This window comes from Lepisosteus platostomus, chromosome 9, assembly GCF_059453375.1.
Source record: "Lepisosteus platostomus isolate fLepPlt1 chromosome 9, fLepPlt1.hap1, whole genome shotgun sequence".
In the NCBI taxonomy this organism is placed as follows: Eukaryota; Metazoa; Chordata; class Actinopteri; order Semionotiformes; family Lepisosteidae; genus Lepisosteus; species Lepisosteus platostomus.
In genome coordinates, this window is record NC_142619.1 from 50,216,967 (window position 1) to 50,240,551 (window position 23,585).

Consider the following 23,585-nt stretch of genomic DNA (forward strand, 5'->3'; position numbering starts at 1 on the left):
ATGGGTTTGCTATACTGCCTTACAGGCTAGCTTTGAGAAGTGACTAAGATATTTGCTGGCTCCTGGAAAGTTTCTCTTCTCTCATCCGTTGATCTCTGCATCTCATATGGGTATCCCTCACCAGTCTCTAGTGATCTAGACAGTGTGTCTAGGTGGTACAGATATATTTAAATTCTTGGTTACTGGTTAGACTGTGCTCAGAGTGATATTTAGAGACTTCAGTACTTTGTACTGCTTACCTGTGCTTTTCAATGACTTCATGCCTGACGTTCTTTGAAAACACTGTCTTCATGTTTGTCCTCACTTGAAATTTGGTACCTCACCAAGGAGACTCAAGGAGAACAAAACTTTTATTCTGAAATCACGAGTACAGAGACAAACACTAAATTTCAAATGATCCACAATTCCTGCAAACAGAAAGAGGCCACTCAATTAATTTTGTCTTCTAATTTTGTGCACCTAGTTAATTTTGGTTTGTCACAGAAAAGTTTAAATACTTATGAGCTTGAATTATGAACTAATGACTTTTCGATTTTTCTTTAATATCAATTATCTATTTGCTTCTTTTCTTTTTTGCTTTCAATGTGAGGGTTACAGTTGTAATGTGAACAAGGGTCTGAATGTTTTCAATGCTCCTTATTTCTGGAGGCTTCTATTGCATTTACAAAAAACATTTTTGTAGATTTGTTTGTTGCATTTTGTTTAAAGCAATACCTAGAGGTGTAAATAAATGTGGCCCGTGTGTTTTCTGGAATTTAACTAAGTATTACTTTATTTTGTGCAATATTACTGTATTATGATAACAGTGTAACATTTTTAGATTTTTTTTAAGGAAGAAACGTTATCCAATCCATAACTTATTCTTGTATATGATGTTTTCATATTTTGTAAAGTTAAGAATAAATCTGAAGGGCACTGCAAGTAGCTTTGGACATATTTTTCTAATTGTTTACTACTTCAAGTATAGCAGGTGTAAAATTTGGATTTCTAGGCAAACACAATGTAGCTACTATGTTATACACAACAAGTTTAATAAAACTAAAGAATAATCTGAAGACAGCTCATGTTGAATGTTGATCATATCAATGTCAATAAAAAAGAAAAATATTTACTTATAAATAAAATACTTTAAATTTGAAATGGTACTGTTCAAATTGCATTTGTGTAACAGAGAGCAAGAAATGTTACAGCACTAGTAAATTTGTTTGCCTAAATTGTTCCTTTTAATAAATACAGCATACTGTAATTTGCCTATTATATAAAAGCACACTCAAGCTGATCTTACTGTCACTTGACTTTTTAAAGTTTCTTTAAGATGGCATAAGAGTAGTATAAAGGCAAACAGGACTGCATAATGCAAATTGACAGCTCAAAAACATGTAGAGACTGAATTAAATTCCCACCTAAAACAGATTTATTCAGAATTTACATATTCCTCAAACTGAGCAATGCAACCTCTCTAACAAAGTTAAATTGACAAATAACTAACTTAACTTTGTTTCACATTAGAAACAGGTGATGGCATGAAAACACTATCCATTTTCAAATCTGGCCATCATTCCAAAGAATATCTTTGCTATTGTTATTAGGATGATTATTAAAAAATAAATCTGAAAATAACAATTATTGAGTCATTTTCTCCCCCATGTCATTCAGGTCCTTAATTAGTGTCATGAAGTTGTAAGATTAACATTAAATTGTAATATACTTTATGCTATCTTATTGAACTGACCATTAGTACATTTTCTGCAATCACTGTATGGCTGTAATTTGCTACAGCATTCGCCTACCTTTGTCATGAGAGATATAAATATGGGAATGCGCATGCATACGTTTCAACTTTGGCTTTGCGCTTTAACAAATTATTGTGCATGTACTGCACGGAACAGTGCTTTAAATTCAACGTACTGTAAATGCCATATAAATCATTTCTGACCTTCTGATGATAAACCCATTTTTTCCTAAACAGATTTAACTAAACACATTTTCTTTCTAACTTACACAGGGGCTCTTTTAAAGCAGTCAGAATGAAAATGTAGGATAAGTCAAGCTATAACTTCCCAAAGAACTGCGAACATAAGCTGTGAAGTTGTTAAAGCGTGTGGGATGGAGGAGCCCACCAGATCTCTGACCTTAGGAACTTGCCCAGTATAACAATGGAGAGCTGTCCTTCATCACAGTTATCCTGTCAGACACCAAGCTTGTTTCTGTTTGCCATGAAATGGACCATTTGGAGGTTTATCAAATCCTCTACAATAAAATAGGAAAGACAAATGGTGATTAAAACACCATTCCACAGTCATTAGCAATGCATCAAAAAACCCTTGAATGAGTGAGCAATAAACCATTTATAAAAGTTTCCAAACTGAATAATAACAATGTTATTCATGTTATTAAGCAATGTTAAATATTAAACCATTGAATAAAACATTACAGATATTTACAATGGAAATTCTAGGCAAGACCTTGGGAAACACCATCTGGAACAAAATGGAATGGGAAAAAAATAACTTCCATGCTTTAAAATGAAGAAAACTCCTTTCAGGATGGTTCTTATTCATTTATTCTTGGGGTTTTAAGTTTGGCATTTTCTTTGAACCATACAGACAATTATTAGACCATGATTTAAAATGGTGGTGTTTAAAAGCCGAAATAGTAGTTTTTGGACTATTATTAACTTATTAGGCTGATAGTATCTGAGCACCATATTCTAATTCTTTCACAAATTATAAAGAAATAATTAATTTTAGTTGCATTTTGATAATCCAGTAATATTATAGAAGAAGCATTGATTTATTCTCTGCATCTGATCAATCTTTGATTGCACTTATTTGTCTATGGGTCATGCTACTCAAAAAGAGTTTCTTGTTTTAATTTAAGAAAAACAAATTACGGAAAAAAGCTGTTTTGATTCTCCAAAAAATTGTCAAAATAATTGCAGAGATTTATTTTTGCTTGGTGTTTTAGTGAAGGTGTCCCAACTACAAGGGACAGACTAAGTTTAAAATGTATTTAAGACTGAATTCTATTTAAGTTTTGCTTGTTTAAATGGGGATACGTCAAAACCTCTAAGCTAAAGTGTGATTCAGATTTAATTTCACTGCAAAATTACACACAAGTGTTGTTAAATATTCTAAAGTATCAAAATGATCAAATGAAAAATGATGACGTACAGTACAATCTAAAATAATTACTTCAATTAAAACATGAGTAAAAAGTATGCTCTGATATTTTGTTTTTCTTTCCTTATTTAAAATATTGATTTTTCAGCAGTTGCTATTTTGAGATGAATACTTTCCACTTTTGTATTATGGCAGTATATGGTATATATACTGTATGTCAGTTCTGTACATTTCTTTATTTATTACAATCTCATACAAATATTGTGTTTCATTCACCTTTTGTGATGAAATTGTTTTTATAAAACTAAAATGTTACTAAACTCTACATTTTAATTATATTAACACTTTATTACCTGTTTTCACTGGTGAAATATCATAAAGTACTTGTTTGTAATTAACCCCTATTTGCATGGAATTTGAGTAAATATATTTCAATTTCTTTCTTAAACAAGTCTGAGTGTTTTTATTCATTCTTACCTTGAACATAAAGGCTAATCATTTTATTTTACCCCATTCATTGTAAAAGACATTTAAAATTATCTAAATCAATTTGTCTTTTAATATCACAAAAATGAATATAATTAAATTAAAACGTACTGTATAAGTAATAATATCTTATGAATGTTGGAATAAACAGCTTGTTAAGTGGCAAGTACCTTGTGGCTTGGTAGAATTTTCATACTGTATAGTCATATCAATAAAATACATAATTTACAAAAATTAAAGTCTGTATAAATTATTTTAATCCCTTTAGCATTTTTAAAGGTTAATTTAACTAAACTACTTTTAATTCAAACAAGTACAATAAATACATTTGATGTACAGTAAATTAAAAATAAGATTTAAGCTGCTCTAGAATGATTTCCGGTGACTTAAAAATCTTAGTAACTGTTCTCAAAGGAAGCAACGTGTTGATCTAATGAACTGCAGAAAAAGATCAGATTGAGGTGGAACACCCCATTCCAGCAAAAAACATTGACTCACAGGGCAGCTGCTGCACAAATTAACAGCCAATGCACACATACTGAATAAAAAAAGGTAATGTAATAAAGTCATTTATAGCAAATACACCCCATCCACAGTGCCCCGGACCCTTTTAGTATTCATTGTACATGGTCAAATAATTTACCCTTTAAAAACAAAGTTGGCTGCTCTGTCACTTGTACACTAACAGTACCACTTCTACATTATCTGTTTAGATAGTGCTTAATTCTGTTACTCTCTGCTGATTTCAGCATGATAAAGGTTTCTGTATTTTCTAAAGCCCTCTCGTGGCAGCTATAATTGTAAAAATTTAGAATCTGCTTTTATTTTGGATTTGCTGATTGTTTCTCAAATCCTTCAGCAACAACCTCAGTACTGCGTATGAAGAATGAGATCCTGCAGGTTTTCTCCTCCCTACCCCAGTCATTTATGCTCTGTGAATATGTGAACCAAAGCTTCTATGCACACAGAACTTCTTGTTCTCCTCCCTGAGGAATACCCTCATAACAAAGAAAAGTGAAACACCTCCTGGAAGTTTCTGCTGTCAAAGAGAGACACTCCCCCATGTACTGTACAGTGCCAGAATAGCTAAAGTGTGTTACTTTGGTAAATTTAGTTTGGGGTTTTAGGGCATTTCTATAGAATAAAAAAATGAAAAAAAAACATTATAATTTGGATGAGAAAAATACAAATCCGGACAGCAATAAATGTCTTTAACCGTAGAGCTCCATTCAACTACAGTAAATTTACAATGCTATTAGGAAAATGACATTTTTTCTGTAGCAGATGCACGGACATTTATCAGTTTATTTAGTTTTTCTATACAATGTACAGTACGTCTATTTTCTACTTAATCAAGACATAATCTTACTGTGTCAAAAAGTTTTTTTTTAATTTTGAAGATTCATTAAATTTTTTCAAAAAGATACTTATGAGAACCACATACTGTAGATGAAGCTGGTTGAATTCACTATCATTGGTGCCTGACGTTTTACAGAATTTACTGACATTTTATTAATACCATACCGTCAGGCTGTCATCATTCATAACTAGATACATTTGTACCTGCCCATTGATTGGCTTGTTATGCATAGCAACTACCATATCATGCTGTACAACTGAGCTGAACTCACTGATGTTCATCAGGGTGGTCTACAGAAAACCCAAATTATTAACTAAAGAGGGTATTTACTGCTTGCAAGTCCACTTGATGAGTTGTTCCGCTTTACTGATGGCATAAAAGTGTTCTCTTGATGAATGGGTCCCATTTTCTGCTTGTTGCCTTCTTCATTTTCACCAGGCTTCATATTCAGCTGGTGGAACAACCTCGTAATCAGTGCCTCATCAAATCTGTATCTAATGAAGTGATTGATTTACTGTAGTGCTTATACAACAAAGTCTCTTGAGCATCAAGGTCAGTCATGAATAATCAATTAATGGAATGACGCCACAACACATTTGATTAAAAACTGAAATACATAAAAGCTAGAGCCTAGGTTGTCACTAGCTGACTATGACCAGGATTCCCAAAGTGGTGGTCCAAAATCAGCCAGCGCTGCCAGGTTTAGGGCTGAGATTAGCTCGACAGGTCTCTCTTGTCTCCTACATTTCCCTTGGAACCTACAGGTTTGTGGTGATCTGATTGAGGAACATGCTGCTCCCACTATCAGTGCTAAGCTTCCTCTAAGACACTCTGGAGTTACCAAGATGTCAGATGACGAATGGACACATGGTTTAATGAGTGAAGAGGTTGTAGGAATTTGCCTCTTGCCTGTTTAATAAAAAAAACTTAAAATATCACTCTGCTTCACTTGCATTTTACCAAATCAAAAACAAATAGCAGTTCACATATATTAGATATGTTTTCCTCATTGAACAATACCAAGTAAAAATACAGATTGAATTTTAAGGTTGTGCGTTCTAAAACGCCAACGCATAGATATTTAGAGATTGTAAAGGTTTATTCCATGCTGAAAGGAAAAGAAAAGAGACACAATGTTTCGGTTGTGGAGCTCTTTTCAGGTGTGCACAGGTGTTCAGGTGATTACACCTGAAGAAGGCTCCACAGTCGAAACATTGTCTGTTTTCTTTTCACCATGGAATAAACCTTTACCTGTTCCTTTACAGCCTACACATGCTGCACAGCTACCTGTATCTACTTGAACTTATTTAATGATTTTGTCTGCTGAGTCATGGCCTGCAAAGGCTGTTTCAGACAGAACATGTCATGCAGTAAATTCATACCTGTAGGTTCTCATTATAATTTACAAAGATATTACTAGGAATATTTCACTTGACACTCACAAAAGGAAACGTACCAGACAAGTGAACAAAAGCATGCTTAAGAGTGAAGGTTATTTTTCTCAGGATGCATGCAGTTTTTCTGCAGTTACTCAGAGTCTGCTAGTACATTTCAAGATATGTCTTGCCCTCAATGCAAATACATTTCATTATTCACTGCTTTAAAATAATCATTCTCTGACATCCACCCAGTTAGCCATTCTGTTAAGCAGATCATATTAGGTAGATGTGTATCAGCTTAGCTTCAATAGCATATTCTGGTATTATATTGTTACAGATGGATCATAATGAAAGAGAATAACAGGGAAATTGCAAAAATTATTCAATTTTTCTGACTGACTAATATGAATTCAAACAAATATCATGTGAATATGTGGTCTTATATGTAAAGACTTTCCTCTAGTGTTTCCTGATATATTAACCGGGTACTACAAGAGCAAATGATAGCAAAGGATGTTTTAAAATGCCATTCTGTGCTTTTAGCCCCAGTTATCAAAGGTTTTGAAATCTTTAGGAATAGGCATCATAATAGAAGACTTCAAGAACACTGGAAGATCCACAAATCAGCAGCTCACTGATATTCAACAGTCATTTTTCTTTTCAAACTGGCATTAAAAATGTTTCTGTTTAAAAGCTCACCCTTGCCGATTCTGCCTAATATAAATGGACCACTCAATGCATTTGATTCTGTGATGTACTAAAATAAAAAGGTTTGCTTCACTTTCCTCCATAGATATTCAATGAAGAACACGGCTCTGCTTTTGTGAGTATCCACTGTGTCTAATTCTTTCCATACTGTAGGAGATCTAATGAGAGACATTGTGAGTTAACTGAAATGAGGCACTGCACATACCACACTTTTTTATTATTATTATGGAACTTTTTAGCTGTGAAGGCATGATCTAAATTACCTTAAACTTCTTTCAAAAGGAATCCGAAAATATGGCTGACATAGAGGAGGCAGAGGGACTGATTAGGGTGAAAAGAGGAGACACGTGGGAGAAGGCTATGGTGAGTGAAGCAGAGCCTTGGCTTATGTAATTAACATAACGTACAAAGCAATTCTGAAAGAAAATCCTGCAAGGGTGAACAAACCAGATAAGATAAAATGTTCTAAAAAACTTTTAGAAACTGCTTTGAAAGATGTCATCCATGCGTCCATCCATTTTTTTAATAGCTTTATCCAATTCGGGGTCGCAGGGGAGCTGGATAATGTCCCCACAAGCAAAAGGGGCAAAGGGGGGTACACTCTGGATGGGACGCCAGTCCACTGCAGGGCAGACCACAGACACGCACACACTCGCACCAGAGCCTGTTTCTGAGCTAATTAACCTACCAGCATGTCCTTGGACTGCAGGAGGAAACTGGAACGCCTACAGGTTGGGTGGGTTTTGGTGTAAACCCATGCAAACACATGAACTCCATGCAGATAGCACTCCAGAAATTAAACCCAGGGCCCCAGCTTTGTGAGGCAACAATGCTAACCACTGCAACACTGTGCTGCCCCTGGTCAGACATTCTTCTTCAAATTATTTCTTTACAAATGATAAGCAATATCAAGATACTTCTACTCAGTCTTATCTAGTGATCTCTTGTATTAAGTCTCACAGTCTTTATGTAATGATAGTTTAAATTATTTTAAGATCTAAAGAGTTTAGATCAAAGACTTCATCTAGAGTCTCAAGTCTTATTAAATTATATATTTCTAAGCAAAATTATAAAGGAGAAAATGTTTTTCATTAGCCCCATGTAATCTGTATTGAATAACTATGGTCATTGTAAACATAATTTCCTTTATTAAATATTTATTAAATAAATATCTACTTTTTTAAAATGAATGTGTCTTTATACATTATGGCTTATGTACTGCATGCATAAGTTAATGTTTAGAGAAACATTTTTGCTGAAACAGGTACAGTATGTCTATTATATTTAAATTACAATTACTTTAAAAGCGCAGCACTGTTTATTAACGTATATGATGAAGACTCTTATTAATTTTCCTTTAGGCATACTTACCAGGAACCTCAGGAGGAAGGCGCTACCACAGTGGACAAAAAGTAAAGACAACAATTTTTCTGGCACAGAAGTTACATTTTTTTACCTGGCATATAGGTCCATTCAGCCTGCTTTCCAAATGAGTACCGGGGGTTAATCCTTCTGGGGGTAACAGGCTGGCCAGAGCGTGATGCTGACCACATCACCTCCACCTCCAGTGTCGGATGGTTGAGAAAAATAGTGGCCCTTGCCCCCTGTTCCCCCATGGCCTGAAAAGGGGAGCTAACCTACCTAGCTTTCAATCAAAACAGGGTGGGAGGACACACAATTAGGAGATGGCAAGAATGTCTGTATCATATAGAGTAGATACTGTATCAGACATTAAAAACAGACTGCCAGTCCCAGAAAGCAAGTAAAACAAAACAGAAAGCAACGATGAGGCAGAGGATGGATATGATGTTATTGAATGCCATGTTGAAACATTAATGAGAGCTGAGGAGCAACAATGAGAGAATGAATACAGAGATAGGAGGCACAGCAGGACTCTTCTTTCTGACAGCAGATGTACTGTCACAGGAGTATCAAACAAACAAGAGATGCACTGCTGCTGACCTAATAAAAGTTGTTCATTATTAGATACTGTAGCTACATTACAAGAACATTGTAGAAAATAAAATGTTTTCATCTCTTAGTTTGATACATTATAATCACAATTTATTTAAATTACTGCCATTAATATTGGGACTGTTATGAATGAATGTGCCATATATTTTGAAAGGTAGCTAATTCTGATCACGATTTGTTTGCCTTTTCTTTATTAACATGTATTAATTATTAATAAATAACAATACAGCAATTACACATTCTCTAATGACAGTTTTTAAATCTATATTCATTAGAGAATACTGAGAAACTTAAATGCAGGGAATGGAGTTCTAAACGATTTATTAATATGATATATTTTTCAAGGCACGCTCTGGAGCCAGAGGAAAAAAGAGATTAAATGTAAGTTTTTGGGTTCAATTATAACCTTTACAAAACATACAGTATAATATTACCAATACAATGTACTTTATCAAGCAAATAAAGTTTTTAAAGATTGTATGTGTTTTATAGAAAAAGAAACAGGAGAACAGAGATCTGGAGCAAACAGGACTTAACTGTGTGAAGGTAAGAATGTTAAGGTTTGCAGATCTCACTTTCTACTTTGTTTCTTTTTTTGGATGTATGTTTTAATGAATTGTATAGCAAATGTATTAAATAATGTCCATAGCATTAATATTAATTTAACGAGTGCGATTTGTTTGCAACCCTCTCTTTATAACATAGTGTAAAATTTCCAGATTCCTCCAGTACTGGATACTTTAGTGTAACTGATACAGACGTTCAATGGGGGCTAGAGTGAGAGAGAGATTCAATAAATTGCTACCTTTATAAAACAGCCATCCTTAAGAGGCATCCAATTTAGAAAGGACATATCTTGTTACTGGACTTCTTCAAGCAAGCCAGAAGGACAGCTGATTCCATTAAAGACAATAGAATGATATATTTAGATTAGAACTGTTATATGACTAAATTATTTGACTGTGTGTTTTGTGAGCATTCAAAAGTTGATTGCAACTTAATGCTGCCACCGCCATGTTTGACACTGGGGATGGTAATGACTGAGTGATGCACTGTGTTGGGTTTGTGCCAGATGTGACACTTTGCTTTTCGACCACAAGTGTCCAATTTTGTTTTACCTGACCAGAAATCTTTTGGCCAAAGTTTTGCATTATCATCTGTAGGTGCTTTGTTGCAAATCTGAAAATCTCATGCAGAATCAGATGTTAATTTTCAGTTCCATCCAAGTCCTTTTTTGTTGTGACTGGGATATTTTCTCCCATCTCCCCCCACTGAACCCTGTACATTGCTCTTGGCCTCACAGCAACACCTCTAAACTATTGTCCTGATCTGGGTATCTGAATGTCTTCCACTTCTTAATGATAGACTTCACCATGCTCAAAGATATATTAAGAACTTGTTAAATGTTTTTATACCCTCCTCCTAATTTGTACGCTTATACAACTTTGTTCCATAGCTGTTTTGAGAGTTCTTTATAGTTAAATCTTTGCCTGACATTCATTGTCTGACTGATGTAATTCATCATATTGTTATTCTTTAAAGTCAATGATTACGACTCACAACATAAAAAGGTAACACTGCATTAATGTGGTTTTTCTTTTTTTTTTAAAGGGTGATCCAGGTGAAAATGGAATCCCTGGAGAAAAGGTTGATAGAATTGTTTTATATCGAAATGTATTTTATATTTTTTAAGAAACATATCTTGGCTGTATTTTTAACTGTTCTTCTTATTTTTTTAAAGGAGACTGTTATATGGAATCAGGGTTGTAGAGATCTGCACAATACAGATTTTTCTTCTTTAATCTGTTTGCTAAAGTAAAGTAAAAAATAAGGGCCAGAATCACATTTTTGTGTACAATATAAGGAGATTCACAGAATGTTCATGATTTTAGAATAAGCCCACAGTTATTCACTATTAGACAACAAATGAGTCAGTGATGCTTTTTGCTTTTTGATGCAAACAAAACTTTTCTTGCTGTGTAGCTTTCATAAAGCAATGTTATTTTATTGATATATTGATGGTTTCTTAGCATTAAATGTAACTAAATCTTTGCACTTTGCTTTTTTTAATCTTGCCTATGCATCAAGACAAACACATTTGTTTGTACTGTAAATTCAATCTGGTTTGCGTCACTGGGGATGAACAACTTGTGATTTTGAGTTCTTTCAGAATTTTTAAGATTTGTTATGTCAAAGTATGACTTGAGACACATTTTCTGGATCCTGCATACATCTGCCTTTGAAGTCTTAGCTTTCTATTTTTATTGCACCATAAGTGACTGGTGATCTCAATCTATAGATAAATAATTCCCTGTATTGTCACCAGCATACTGTAGCTTCAGAAATCCTCAAAGAGTTTCATTTGTTCGGCTACTCCCAGTTCTTGTGTGATTCTGCAATTATTAATATTCTGATATAGAAATATCACTTTGTCCAGTTAATATTTCCTTTTTTGTTCCATTTCAAGGGGAGCAAAGGGGAACCCGGAGAAAGTGGACAAAAGGTAAATATGTACACACCATACAGAAACTTTTAGATTATTTAATCTACAATCAAATCTCTTTTCTCCACAAAATCAAAACAAGTTCAAGTTCCTAAAGATGTTTCATAAAATGAGACTGAAAATGAAACTTGTCTGAAATGTAACTTTTAATAAATATTCTCCCTGGAAAAGGAAATAGCTTTAAGAAGCTGATTCCTGTCCTCCTATGCGTGGCATAGTTGGTAAGACTAAATAGTAAAATGTCCATTGATTGTCTTTCTAGGGTGAACCAGGGATTGGATACAGAGGCCCAGTCGGTCAGGCTGGGCCTCCAGGACAAAAGGTACTCAATTTTAAATCTTTATTTTCATTTTTAGAAAACCTGTCAACCCTATATTTTCAATATAAATGATTCTGTCAATTGTTTAAAGTTTAAAACTAAAGTGTTTGGTATATACGGTAAGATTCATGTTATTGACTAAGCCATATGAATATATAAAAATCTATTTACTGTTCAGTTGCTTAATTGGCAACTCTCAGGGCAGCACTGTGGTACAATGGATAGCATTGTTGGCTTGCAGCACTGGAGCTCTGAGTTCAGTTCCAGACTATGGGTGCTGTCTTTCTGCATGTGTGTGTGTGTCTGTCTGCCCTGCGATGGACTGGCATCCTTTCCCAGGGTGCATCCTGTCTCAGACCCATTGCTTGCTGGGATAGGCTCCAGCTCCCCTGTGTCCCTGTAAGCATTTAGAAAAAGGACAGATGGGAGGTACCCTCAGTCAGTGTCTGCATAGTTCTTATGTTCTGAGCATGTAGCTGAAGACGCTACTATGTGATTATAAATTAATTACACGTTTTGTTTAAATAAACATAGTTATGGACTTCTAAAGAGAACCTCCTAAAGAAGCCTTACATACTACCAGATAAACCATTCATCGCACACATTACAATAAAAACAATGTCCTCTATTTGCATTTCTTTATTTTATTTGCCTTTACTGAAATATGTGTCACCCTTTAAATTTTGAAACTCGCGTTTTGATATGCAACCAAACTGTGGCACCTGAGGCACATCAGATGAAAAAATGTACAGTAACACTGTCATGTTACAGCAGGTCAGCACTTTTTCAAACGAAATGCTCCAATGTGAAAGCCACGTGTTCCTCAAATTGGTCTAACTGTTGCTGTTTGCTGAAATAGGGTGAGCCTGGGGCACCTGGTCCCCCAGGAGCTCAAGGTATCCAAGGTATCCGTGGTAACCCTGGAATTCCAGGAACTCAGGGCCTGAGAGGTCCCCCAGGCCTACCGGGGCCCCCAGGAGCAGAGGCAAGTGAAACAAGAACCCCGGTGTCCTGGCCAAATCTCCCCTTGGCCCTTACCAATCATGGCCTCCTAATAATCTCCCTCTGTGAATTGGCTTCATCACTCTGTTCTCCTCCCCACTGAGAGCTGATGTGCGGTGAGGTTTCTGGCGCACTATGGCTGCCGTCGCATCATCCTGGTGGATGCTCCACATTGGTGGTGGTTGAGTGGAGTGTCCAGAAAAAGCACTTATATAAGCGCTTATACTGCATAAGTGTAAGGAATTATTGTTATTAAGAACAGTAACGTGGGACACAGCACTGGAAAAAGAAAGGCTTCAGAAAACTCAGCTGCCATTTAGTACTAAATCATAATAAATATTAAATTCTTAAACTTATTTGGCTATATTACACTTCAGTCAGGAGAGCATGTGGTAATACGATGTTTTTATAGTTTTATCAAATGTCACGATTTGTATATTGCTTCGTTGGCTCGTGGAAACTCTTGCCAAATAAGAAACCCTTCAGTGCTTAGCTTTCTTGACCAGCAAAGGTTCCCAGGAAAAGGGTGGTGGCTAGGGAGCAAGGTGCTAATTGAAATATGCAAGGTAAATTGTCACAGGAGCTCTGAATATCTATCAGTCTGTCATGAGGATATTTTTTTCTAGGTTCAGCTTAAACCCCTTTAAACATTGGTTTATTAAGCTTTGATGTGTCATGACTGCATATTTATTTTTTAATTTAGTTTGGTATCTCTTAATCTACTACATCCCTATCTCCATAACCATTTTCATTCCAATTAGGATTGTGGTTTATGTACCTGCACAGTTTGCATTAACCGTTTTGAATGTCCATTGAAATTAGGTTGGTGTGTGTCTTTAATTTACACCAATCAATTAAACACCTAATGTTAATGAATTAATTGTTATATTCTCTATTTGTGTTCTTATTGGCGGTCATTAACCACACAGCTTTGTAGTGATGAACGTGCACTTTATTAACACAGTGCTCTTTAGCTCATTCAACACTAACTCAATAACTGCCTAACCAACTGCCTCTCAATCTACTACTCTATATATATACTATTTACATATTCATTTACTGCATCATCAGTACGGCAACCCATAAGGATCACACTTACATTAATTATTTTAAAAATGTTAAAAAACAAACAGCCATAATTATTATTTCAAAATTCTATTGAATCTTCAATGTAATTACTATTTCTATAGTACTTATTTTATTATATCAGAGGGAATATTAAGAAGTAAAAAAGGTAATGCCATGGTGTGTTTCAGCTAATATAGTGGTCACATGGTAGTTAAGGTCCCCATTGAAATGTCTATAAACAAACCATTAACATGTTGTTAATGATGTTATAACCAGCAGTGAAAATTATTATATACCACTAAGGGATATGGCTTCAGCTCTGACCAGGGTCAGGATTAGGGTGCTGTCACTAACATCCAGTTAATCCAAAGTGGAGGCTGATTGTTATCACAGTTATATCAGTTTTTAAATAAAATGTAATTTATTAAATGTTTAAAAGCTCTACTCTGAAGTGTTACCAATGTATTAGTATAAAACATTCATAAATAAAGTATAAGTAATGCCCAAGTAAAGGAATTTAAACAGATAGCATGTTACTGGTGTAATTGTTATATCCATGTGTCAATCCTTGCAATAATAACAGGATACATGCACATTCTAAAGGTTCAAGTTCAACATTTTACGAGCTCTTATTGAATCTGAATGTATGCAACTCAGTTTACACATGATGCATTAAATTCAATTCAAAGACCAGTTTAATTATGGTTGCTTCTTCATACTCCTCTACCAGCTATAAAACTGTTTAAATTATTCATGTATTTATCTCCATACCTGGTAATTAGTGAAATTTCACATAAGTACAGATGTCATTATGTGACGACATCCTAAATTACTGTATGTAGAAATGAATTGCTGTTAATCAGGCCCAATCAGACGCAATTATATGTGACTAAACTCATTGGATAAAAAATGAATCACACATCATCACTGTAAAAACAAAGGCAAAGATTATAGTTCGGAATTGAATATACAGTATCAATTTTTTATGCCCTTACATGGGGTTCCCCATTCGAACAATAATCTTATTTCTGCATTCCCACACTTTTACAAGAGAGCCTGTTGATCACTGAGGGAAAGAAGAACGCAAATAAACTTCAAAAATCAAAACCTAATGAATAATGCCAAATAAATATAGACCTGACAAAAAATAAATGCGATGCTTTCAAAAGATTCCATGTTAATGTGAATAATGTTTGAGAATGCTCTCATATGCATAGCAGAGGATTCCTAAGTGACAAGTGCTCTTGACTTTATCCTTGAAACTTGCTTAACTGTCTACTGTTCTGGTACATGAATGCCAAAGAAAATTAAAGATAAGAGCTGAGTGAATTTTTTTTACTTATCAAAGTCAACATGTCGCACTCTTTTTTCCTCGAAGTTTAGATGAGATGTTCTGTTTTTTCATAATTAGGGAGATCGTGGTAAAAGAGGGAAGAATGGTTTGTCCGGAAGCCCAGGTCTCCATGGTCCTCCAGGCAAGCAGGTATGTTAAAATCGTCAGCTGTAAACTCTTTAAACTCAACTTGTATTCTATTCAAGTGCCATTGTCCTCCCGAATTGCACTTGGACAATCCTGAAGAATCGAAGCTTCAAATTTAATCTGTAAACACAGCATAGAACTACAAAATGTCACAAAAACTGGAGCAGATTTTATAGGTCAATGATAATAATCAGTCTATAATGGCTTGTAGATGCCAACCTGAGTGGGCTGTAAAATTAATCTTCTATGAAAACTCACAGGCTATAAGCTTTTAATCAATTTAGCATGTGATTTATTCAATTAAAACAAGACGCTAGAGAAGAAGACACTGCAGGAGTCTGTGAAAGCTATCATGAGCTAAAGGTCATAGCTGTTTCATTGTAGGCAGGGGGAGTAATTATATATAAACAGCTGGAGGGTTCCCATCTCCAATAAAATAGGTTAACGTCCCCAATCAGTTTATATCTGACTTTTTTATGCAGACAAATGTTTTATCAATTCACGTGAATAATGGTCCTCAGTATTAGGAACAAAATACAAACAATAGAACCAACTACAGTACATTATCAGCCAATTATGATATGATTGGATTCACTGAAACTAGGTAGCCTCACATTAATTTATATATATGGCTGAACTTGTCTTCTATTAGAATAAGGCAAGTGATTCTATGTTTCCCTGAATCATTTTCAACATGACCCTACAGTGTTTTCTGGTGTCAAATCTTGTTCGAGCAGTTTCACTTCTCCATGTTAAATGGATGTATTGCTGAGCGTGGCCTCTGGTGTAACGCAACATTGAGCTAAAGGAGACCTCCGTCAGCCCAGGCAGCTGAAGTCCCTGCTACTCGCAGGGAGGGTGATGACGTCACTGTATCCAAACTAGCTCCGCTACACCCCCTAACCCAATCTCATCACATCTTAGAAGCTCACCAAGGATGGGCCTAGTCTGTAGTGCGATGGGATGAAAACCAAATGGTGTAGATGGACCAGTAAGTGGAACTCTTCTGTCTAGACCAGAATTTCCAAAGCAGTGCCCTAGTATGGCAGCTGGGGATACAACACTTTCAGAGGTGCCTTCCTCTCATGAGACATTGAACCAAGTTCCAAACTCATTAAAGATCACAAGCCAATGTTCAGAAGAATCCCTGGTTTCCTGGCTAAAGTTCCACCCTAAATCCAGGTGGCCATTTGCCCCCCCCCCCCAAATCTTCCCTTTTATTCCATCGGTGAAGTCATTTTTGAAATTCTCCACCTGATCTGCTGGGTAGTGGGTCTTCTGTTGCATAATGCCTGCCACACACCACCCAGGTGGATGTTGCACTTCAGTAGTGGATAAAGTGGATCCCCTCATGTGTGGAGCAGTATGGAATCCTTTGTGATGAAAATCAGAATAGAAATACCAGCAGCTAATGAATAATTATCTCTCTCCAGAATTCAATGTTGGTGTATCCTTAGTGATAGGAGATGTGAAGAAAGGGAATTTCACTTCTTCTCCAGCCACCAGCAGATGTCAAAGCTACTCTCCTATCCAATGCTTTTTGTCATGCATTGGCTTTGCCAGCACTTATTATTCTGTGGGTGCATACAGTTTGAACAGCTAATGAATGATATTATTAGCGATGCTTATGATAATATTCACTGTTACTCAGTAATCTAGAATGATGTTATCCACAGCATGCATCAGTATTAGGATGAACAGCATAAAAACTTTCCTTGCTGGACTGTTGCTCTCATGCCATTTTTTTGGAATATACTTAAGTTCAGTGATTAGATTTTAGTAACAATAATAATAAGTTTTATGGCAGACACATACTGATGATTTGCTCTTTGCCATTGTATCACTCAATATATTCAAAAACCCACCGTTAACAGAGCTCTTTGTCTGCCTGCCAGTAAATGAATTGTCTGGTGTCAAGTAATTAAACAGATGTGCTGAATTAGAGAAAATCAAGCAAATAAACAAAGCCAGAGTGAGAGTCAGTATGAAAAGTGTATAAAGACGTGTAAAGTGTAAACAGTAACTAACGTGCAGGAAGCATTTCACATACTGTAGATCTCCAGGGTAGGTTTCTTCAAGTTAATCAATATTATTGTTTTGCAAATGTTATTTTTCAATGTGAAATTTGTTTTGTGAATAAATATGAGAACTGGGTCTTAGTGTTGTTTACATTGAATAGCAGAATTTCTGCTGTCTTAAAAACTCACATAATCATAAAAGACTAATAAAAATGTTGTCATTTTATTTTAGGGATTGTCAGGTTTGCCTGGAAGTAAAGGTGACAAGGTAAGAGAAACCTCTTATTTTCTAACCATCATTAGAATGGTTCCTTCTTACAGACGTGTCATCATTTTGTATTTCTGCACATTACACACAATGGTAAGTACTGTAACAGTGCTGAGGTTATTTATGCATCTTGTAATGTAAATACTATAGTTAGTGTTCAAATGCTGTTTACAAACATAGAATAAAAAACTTTACAAACTCATGTAAAGGACAGCATGCAAATTCCAAAACCATTTCATAAAGTCCCTATACACATTGCCTTGGCTACTAAGAAATATTCAACTGAAACCCAAAATTAGCAGCACAGTGGTGGCGGCGTGGTTAGCATTCCTGTCTAACAGCTCTGGGGATCTTTAAAATCAATATTGAAAGTGTAAATTACCAGGGTGCTATCTGCATGAGTTTTTACTGAATGTTCTCCCAATGGACTCTCTTCATGTGGGTTTCTTCCCAAAGTCCAATGACATACTAGTAGGTTAATTGGTATCTGGAAAAATATGCCCTGTGGCGAGTGCTTTTGTGAGTGCTGTGAGGTGTGAGTCTGTGCTTGTGACTGTACGATGTGTCTGTTCGATGGACTGGCATCCCATCCAGGGTCTATCCTGCCTCAAGCCTGTTGCTTACCTGGTTAGGTCTGTCTGCTACTCTGTATTGGATAAAGCAGTTTAGAAAATGAATGGATGGAAGTTACTCAGTCAGTGCCTGCATGGCCCTTGTGTTCTGAATATGTATGACCCGAAATTCGTTGTGTGTACACCAGAGCCCTTTGTGTCGACACATACAGTAATCTGTGTAGCTTCATTATTCACAGTCTACATCATTTGATCTGACCAGGAACCTATGTAATTAACAGGGTGACACAATGCCTGGTGAACCAGGAGAAAGAGGAGTTGTGGGGCTCCCAGGACGTAGGGTAAGTTTCACACCTTAACAGCAGTTAGACACTGACAATGGCTGTACTGTGACAGCAATTCCCTGCTTAAAGGGAGCCTGGGCAGTAACAGTACATATCTTCCCGAATTTGTACTCGTATGTTTTTTTTTATTATTGTCCTATAGAATACCAATCAAGCAGCCTCCACCAATCAAAAGCCATTTCTTACATGGCCTAATGTTAAGTAGCAAGTCCATCCATGACAGTACGGAAATCTCAACTAGATGCATAGCTATTTTAAATACAACACTTTCACTTTAATATGAAGCGTTAGATCTGCTTTGCTGCTGTGCCTTCTATAACATACATTCTTCCTGTCGTCTGCAGTACCTTTGTAGTGTGCTCGGTTTAGTTTTCCACATTTTGAAGGTGTTATTTTTCCCATTTTTATTTTATACAATTTGCCATTTTAGGGGAAGAAAGGTAAGTTTTCGGGGAGTAAATAACTGAAATGATGGCTACAGGGTTTCCTTAAGTGAAGCGAATAAAGATGCCCACTAATTCAAGTGCTGGTGATACCGCTGGCTGAACGTGAATGGCGCACAATTAGCAGGGCACTGTCAAGGACAATGGGTATGGCTTGGTAAGGATCTTATCAGCTTTCAGAGAAACGGAAAAGGAATGCCAACTCCTGTGATGTGTAGAGAGCCTGCAGGTTTGCAGTAACTCTAGCAAGAGATGGAAACCTTATATTGGCAGCTCTGAAAAAAAAGCCTTTATGATTTTAACTAGTAACAGGCTAAGTTTAGAAAATGCAGAACAATATATACAGGATTCTTATAATCTATGTTATAATTAAAATAATATAATGAAGTTCTGTTACACCTTATACATTAAACCTATGATTCTTTTACTGCATTAGCTTGTAAAAGGCAGCTTATAAGACATTATAAATGTAATTTAGATCATAATACACTATAATTTTTTACAAATTACTAAAATCACGTTGATGGATTGTTAATGGACACCTACTGTAGGAGAAAAAAAATCAGTAGTTAACAGTGTAATTATTTGTAGTGTGGAATTTATGGTATTAAAATTAAAATAATTTGTCATTTTTGTAACCTTTTAAAATGCCTTAATTTTAATAGTAAACAAAAAACTCACATAACTAAAATAACAGAAACAATGTGTATATTTAACTTCTTTATTGTTTTTAACCATTTAAGTTATCATTTCTATGGGCAATAATTTCTACGATCAGTTTCTAATGTGTCAGTGTGGGAGTGGGAGGAGCCGCGGAGAATACCGGTTAAAGTCGACGCCCAGTATGAGGGGGCGGAGGCACCGGTGTGAGATTAGCGAAAAACAAGGGGAAAAAAATGTGTCGCTTTGCACAGCGGCGTCCAGGCAGGACCGTTTCTTTTTAACGGTGTCCAGCCTGGGCAAAAAGAACCGCTTGGGACAGCGGTAACCAGACTGGAATTACCCTATCTAATGGGATCCAGTCTGGTGGCTAAAAAGCGCAAGGCCAAAAATAAAAAGAACTCAACCTTTCCCGGAGAGAGATAAACGGCGGGACAAGAGGGGGACAAAAGAAAACTAGGGAAACCGCGGCACCCTCTGTAGAAGGTTCTCCCCCTTGCAGCGGTCTCCGCGGCCCTCTGGGAGGTACTCAGTGTGTGTTAAAGGGCCGCCACAGCTGCTGCTCGTCCCCAGTTAGCAAAAAGGCCGCTGTGGTTACTAAGGCAACGCGTCGCCCTTAATCCAGGGCTCCACCCCCACACTAAACACAGCCCCGCTTCAGGCCGCACTAAGTAAGATCTGATAAAAACTACATATAAACTCAATTTTATTATAACATAAAATATTACAGATTAATTATGTGGGCAGTTGTAATAGTTTGCATTTGCTGCAAAAGAACAAGTAAAAGTCTTTTGTAAAAGAGAATGCCTTCTTCAAAGGCTGATGAAGGCTCCATAGCTAGTAGTCGAATGGTGTATCCTTTCTATTTTTCAGCACGGAATTCATCTTTACTTGTTCCTTTCCATTCCTTTAACTGTTCCTAGGTTCAAGTAAATACTTGAAAACACTCTTGATCTCTTAACAATGCAGCCTGTTTTACAGTGTATGCTAAAGACTGAAAATGGGTAAAGTTCAAAGTTGTCAAATTCTAATGTCCATGGTGTGTAAACATAGATTTGTTAAAAAAATATTGTGAAGGTTAGTCAGAGATGGAAAGAGCAGTAAGCAAAATAAATCTGATTAGTTAGGAGTCATATTGTGATAAAATTGCAAGTCAATAACATTTTATCGATTAGGTTTTTATTGTTTTCAAACCCAATTTAGGGAGAAAAGGGCATCGCTGGCATTCGGGGGCCTGCAGGACCTCTGGTGAGTGAACAGCTAGTATTTCAAGAACACTGATTCTCCTAAATGATTTTTTCATGTCTGTTTACTTGTTAAATAATATGTAGCACGTCTTTGTAGTAAATACTGAAAGCTGTGAAACACTGCAAAACCTTGGGGAGAGCAATAACTGTACAAATACATTATATACCTGTACAGCAAGGGGATCTAGCTGTAGTCCTGGAAAGCCACAATACAGCAAGCTTGATTGGTTACCTTTAAACCATCAATTATATAACACTCACAAAGATTTATATCTTCACTGCTGATGTAGGTGAGTCTTTCGAGTTCATTTAAAATACAAATACAACCTCAGTTACTTCCCAAGAATCATAGTTGGACACTTCTAACTTAAATCAATTAACTTAAATACTTAAATGTATGAAAACTGGACCATGCAATACCCGATGGATTGATTTGGGCTTTCCAGAACCAGAGTTTGCCATCCCTTGTGTAAATGCAGAACTATGAGAAAAGTATTAGGGGAAGTTTTACTAAAATCTAAGTAGGAAAAGAAGAATCCAAATAAAAAAAATATTTGTTTCCAATGTTCTTCATGAATTGTACTCTAGCCTTTTCACCAGCCCTTTTGTTGGGATTAAAATCTACACATGATGCGCTCTGAACATTTTTGTGTAGCAACTGTAAGGGTTTAATGCTACTCTGTTTTGTCCATTTAGTTCTAATCATTTCCTTAAGCATCTACTGTACATGCTGGTTTTAAAATGTTATAACACAGAAGGTGTTTCTTTTTGTAATGGTTTTGGCTTTTTTCCCCATTTCTCACCAGGGTCCCAAAGGACTACCAGGTGCCAGAGGAGAGAAGGTGTGTGTTTGTGTTTCATATTCAGTATTATGGCAAAAAACAACATTGTCAAAGTACAAATATAACCGTACACAGAAAATGCTGTTTCTAGCATTTGCTCATACTTCCATTTCAATGTAGTACAATTGCACAGTTTTTTTATATAGTTATTAATTCTTAGTATTTTATTAATATTATATTAATATATACGTATATATATATATCATGTAATATTATACTATTAATAGTATATTCATTTCACCCTGGATTTTTAATATTTTATTATTATTGTACTTTACAGTGCAACAATTTTAAATTTTTATTTACTTTCCAATACTTTTTGATGCTGATGTTACTGAAGCATAGTTGCAGTAGCATTGAATTTTTAAAATGCTCTTCATTGCTGTTGCTCAGACCCTTTCTGTGAACTGATTTCTCTTGAGAGGTTTCTTGCTGTCAAACCAGGATGAAGTTGGATTATTTTATTCTGGCTATGTAAAAAAAAAAGTATACAGTACAGTATACACTGTACTTCAAAAAGTTAGTTCAAATTCCTCAAAGGAGTCTCAAGCTTGTGGAAAACCTTTAAAGTCCTTAATTCATTCTTTAGCTTCACATTTTACAATTGACTTTTCTATACAAAGGTATTTTTTATAAATATAAATTTATAAATTATACATTTTATACCTACAGAAATATGTACAGAATACCTACAAAGGTATTTACTGAGCCCACACAAAATAATGACTGAGAGTTGTGCGTGTTTGTGTCTGTGTGTCCCCTGCAGGCTGGTTATCCTGCCTTGTGCCTGTGGCTTGCTGAAAACTATATTGGATTAAGGAGCTGGAATATGGATGGATAATTAATTTATGTTGCAGAGTTTTTGTAGTGTAATTAAACTAATTCATATTAGTTTTTCCTAATTCTCGTATCATTATTGTCGGTAAAATTGACTAGCATACCAGGTATGCCAGAATCTAGATAATTGATATAAAATAGGAAGAGCAGTGGTACTCTACTGTAGCGCAGTACCACCGGTGATGTGTTAAATGTGATATAATTACAGCATCCCAATTTTCCTAAATGCTTGTGTTGTAACAGAAGAAATAAGGTTCTTGATCCCGAGATGAAGTAAAACAGATGAGTTTATTGCATGCAAGGAACAATAAAGCCGAAGTCTTGTTTCCCGCAAGAAACAACAAAACCGAAGTATTGTTCCACGTACTGTTACAAACTTTTGGGTTATATAGTGTTTTCTTCTCCGTTTCTGACGTCACTCGGTCTGATGGTAAAGAGGGGGGTTCATGGTATTTGGCCAGTTTACGATGTTCTGGGCAAATGGTCAGTTTAACATTACACCCAGGGGGGTTCCTAGCTTGCATCTGCAATCCTTATCAGTTAACCCCCTTTCCTGCCATAAACCCCAGCTTGCGACTTAGAAGTCTAAACCCCCTACAGAAAGGATTAAATTCAAACCCCCGTCTTCACATCTTTCTTCATTCCCCCCTTATAAAATATGGCATACGTCAGTGTAGCCTATTTTTATACATACAATGTCAGGGCAGATCTTTCCTTTCTTGGCGAACAGGTATGTATTGCCATGTCATTGTACGTTCCACGGTTATAGCAAGATGTGATACATGTTTTTGTGAATGTGATGATTACAATTATACATATAAACAATACTACTCCTACAGATAAACACTATAAAAAGGTTCCACCCCAAGCCCCAAACACAGACTTTACCCAAGACCCAATTCCCCAATTTTCAGTATAATAGTCCTGATATTTCTGTCCCTCATTGTAAATGT

At 35.9% G+C, this 23,585-nt stretch overlaps 1 protein-coding gene across 4 annotated transcripts in view; it reads left to right on the forward strand.

Annotated features, from left to right (window-relative positions):
* col7a1l (collagen type VII alpha 1-like) overlaps window positions 1-23,585 on the forward strand; it is a 156,546-nt gene that overhangs the window by 96,215 nt on the left and 36,746 nt on the right. For all 4 annotated transcript variants that reach the window (XM_088645415.1, XM_088645416.1, XM_088645417.1 and 1 more), the window contains 14 exons: window positions 7,141-7,170; window positions 7,338-7,418; window positions 8,417-8,467; window positions 9,375-9,410; window positions 9,522-9,575; window positions 10,641-10,676; window positions 11,497-11,532; window positions 11,795-11,854; window positions 12,711-12,840; window positions 15,337-15,404; window positions 17,652-17,687; window positions 18,541-18,600; window positions 20,910-20,954; window positions 21,760-21,795. In XM_088645415.1, the coding sequence (XP_088501541.1) occupies window positions 7,141-7,170; window positions 7,338-7,418; window positions 8,417-8,467; window positions 9,375-9,410; window positions 9,522-9,575; window positions 10,641-10,676; window positions 11,497-11,532; window positions 11,795-11,854; window positions 12,711-12,840; window positions 15,337-15,404; window positions 17,652-17,687; window positions 18,541-18,600; window positions 20,910-20,954; window positions 21,760-21,795 (759 nt within the window). The remainder of the gene's footprint in view (window positions 1-7,140; window positions 7,171-7,337; window positions 7,419-8,416; window positions 8,468-9,374; window positions 9,411-9,521; window positions 9,576-10,640; window positions 10,677-11,496; window positions 11,533-11,794; window positions 11,855-12,710; window positions 12,841-15,336; window positions 15,405-17,651; window positions 17,688-18,540; window positions 18,601-20,909; window positions 20,955-21,759; window positions 21,796-23,585) is intronic.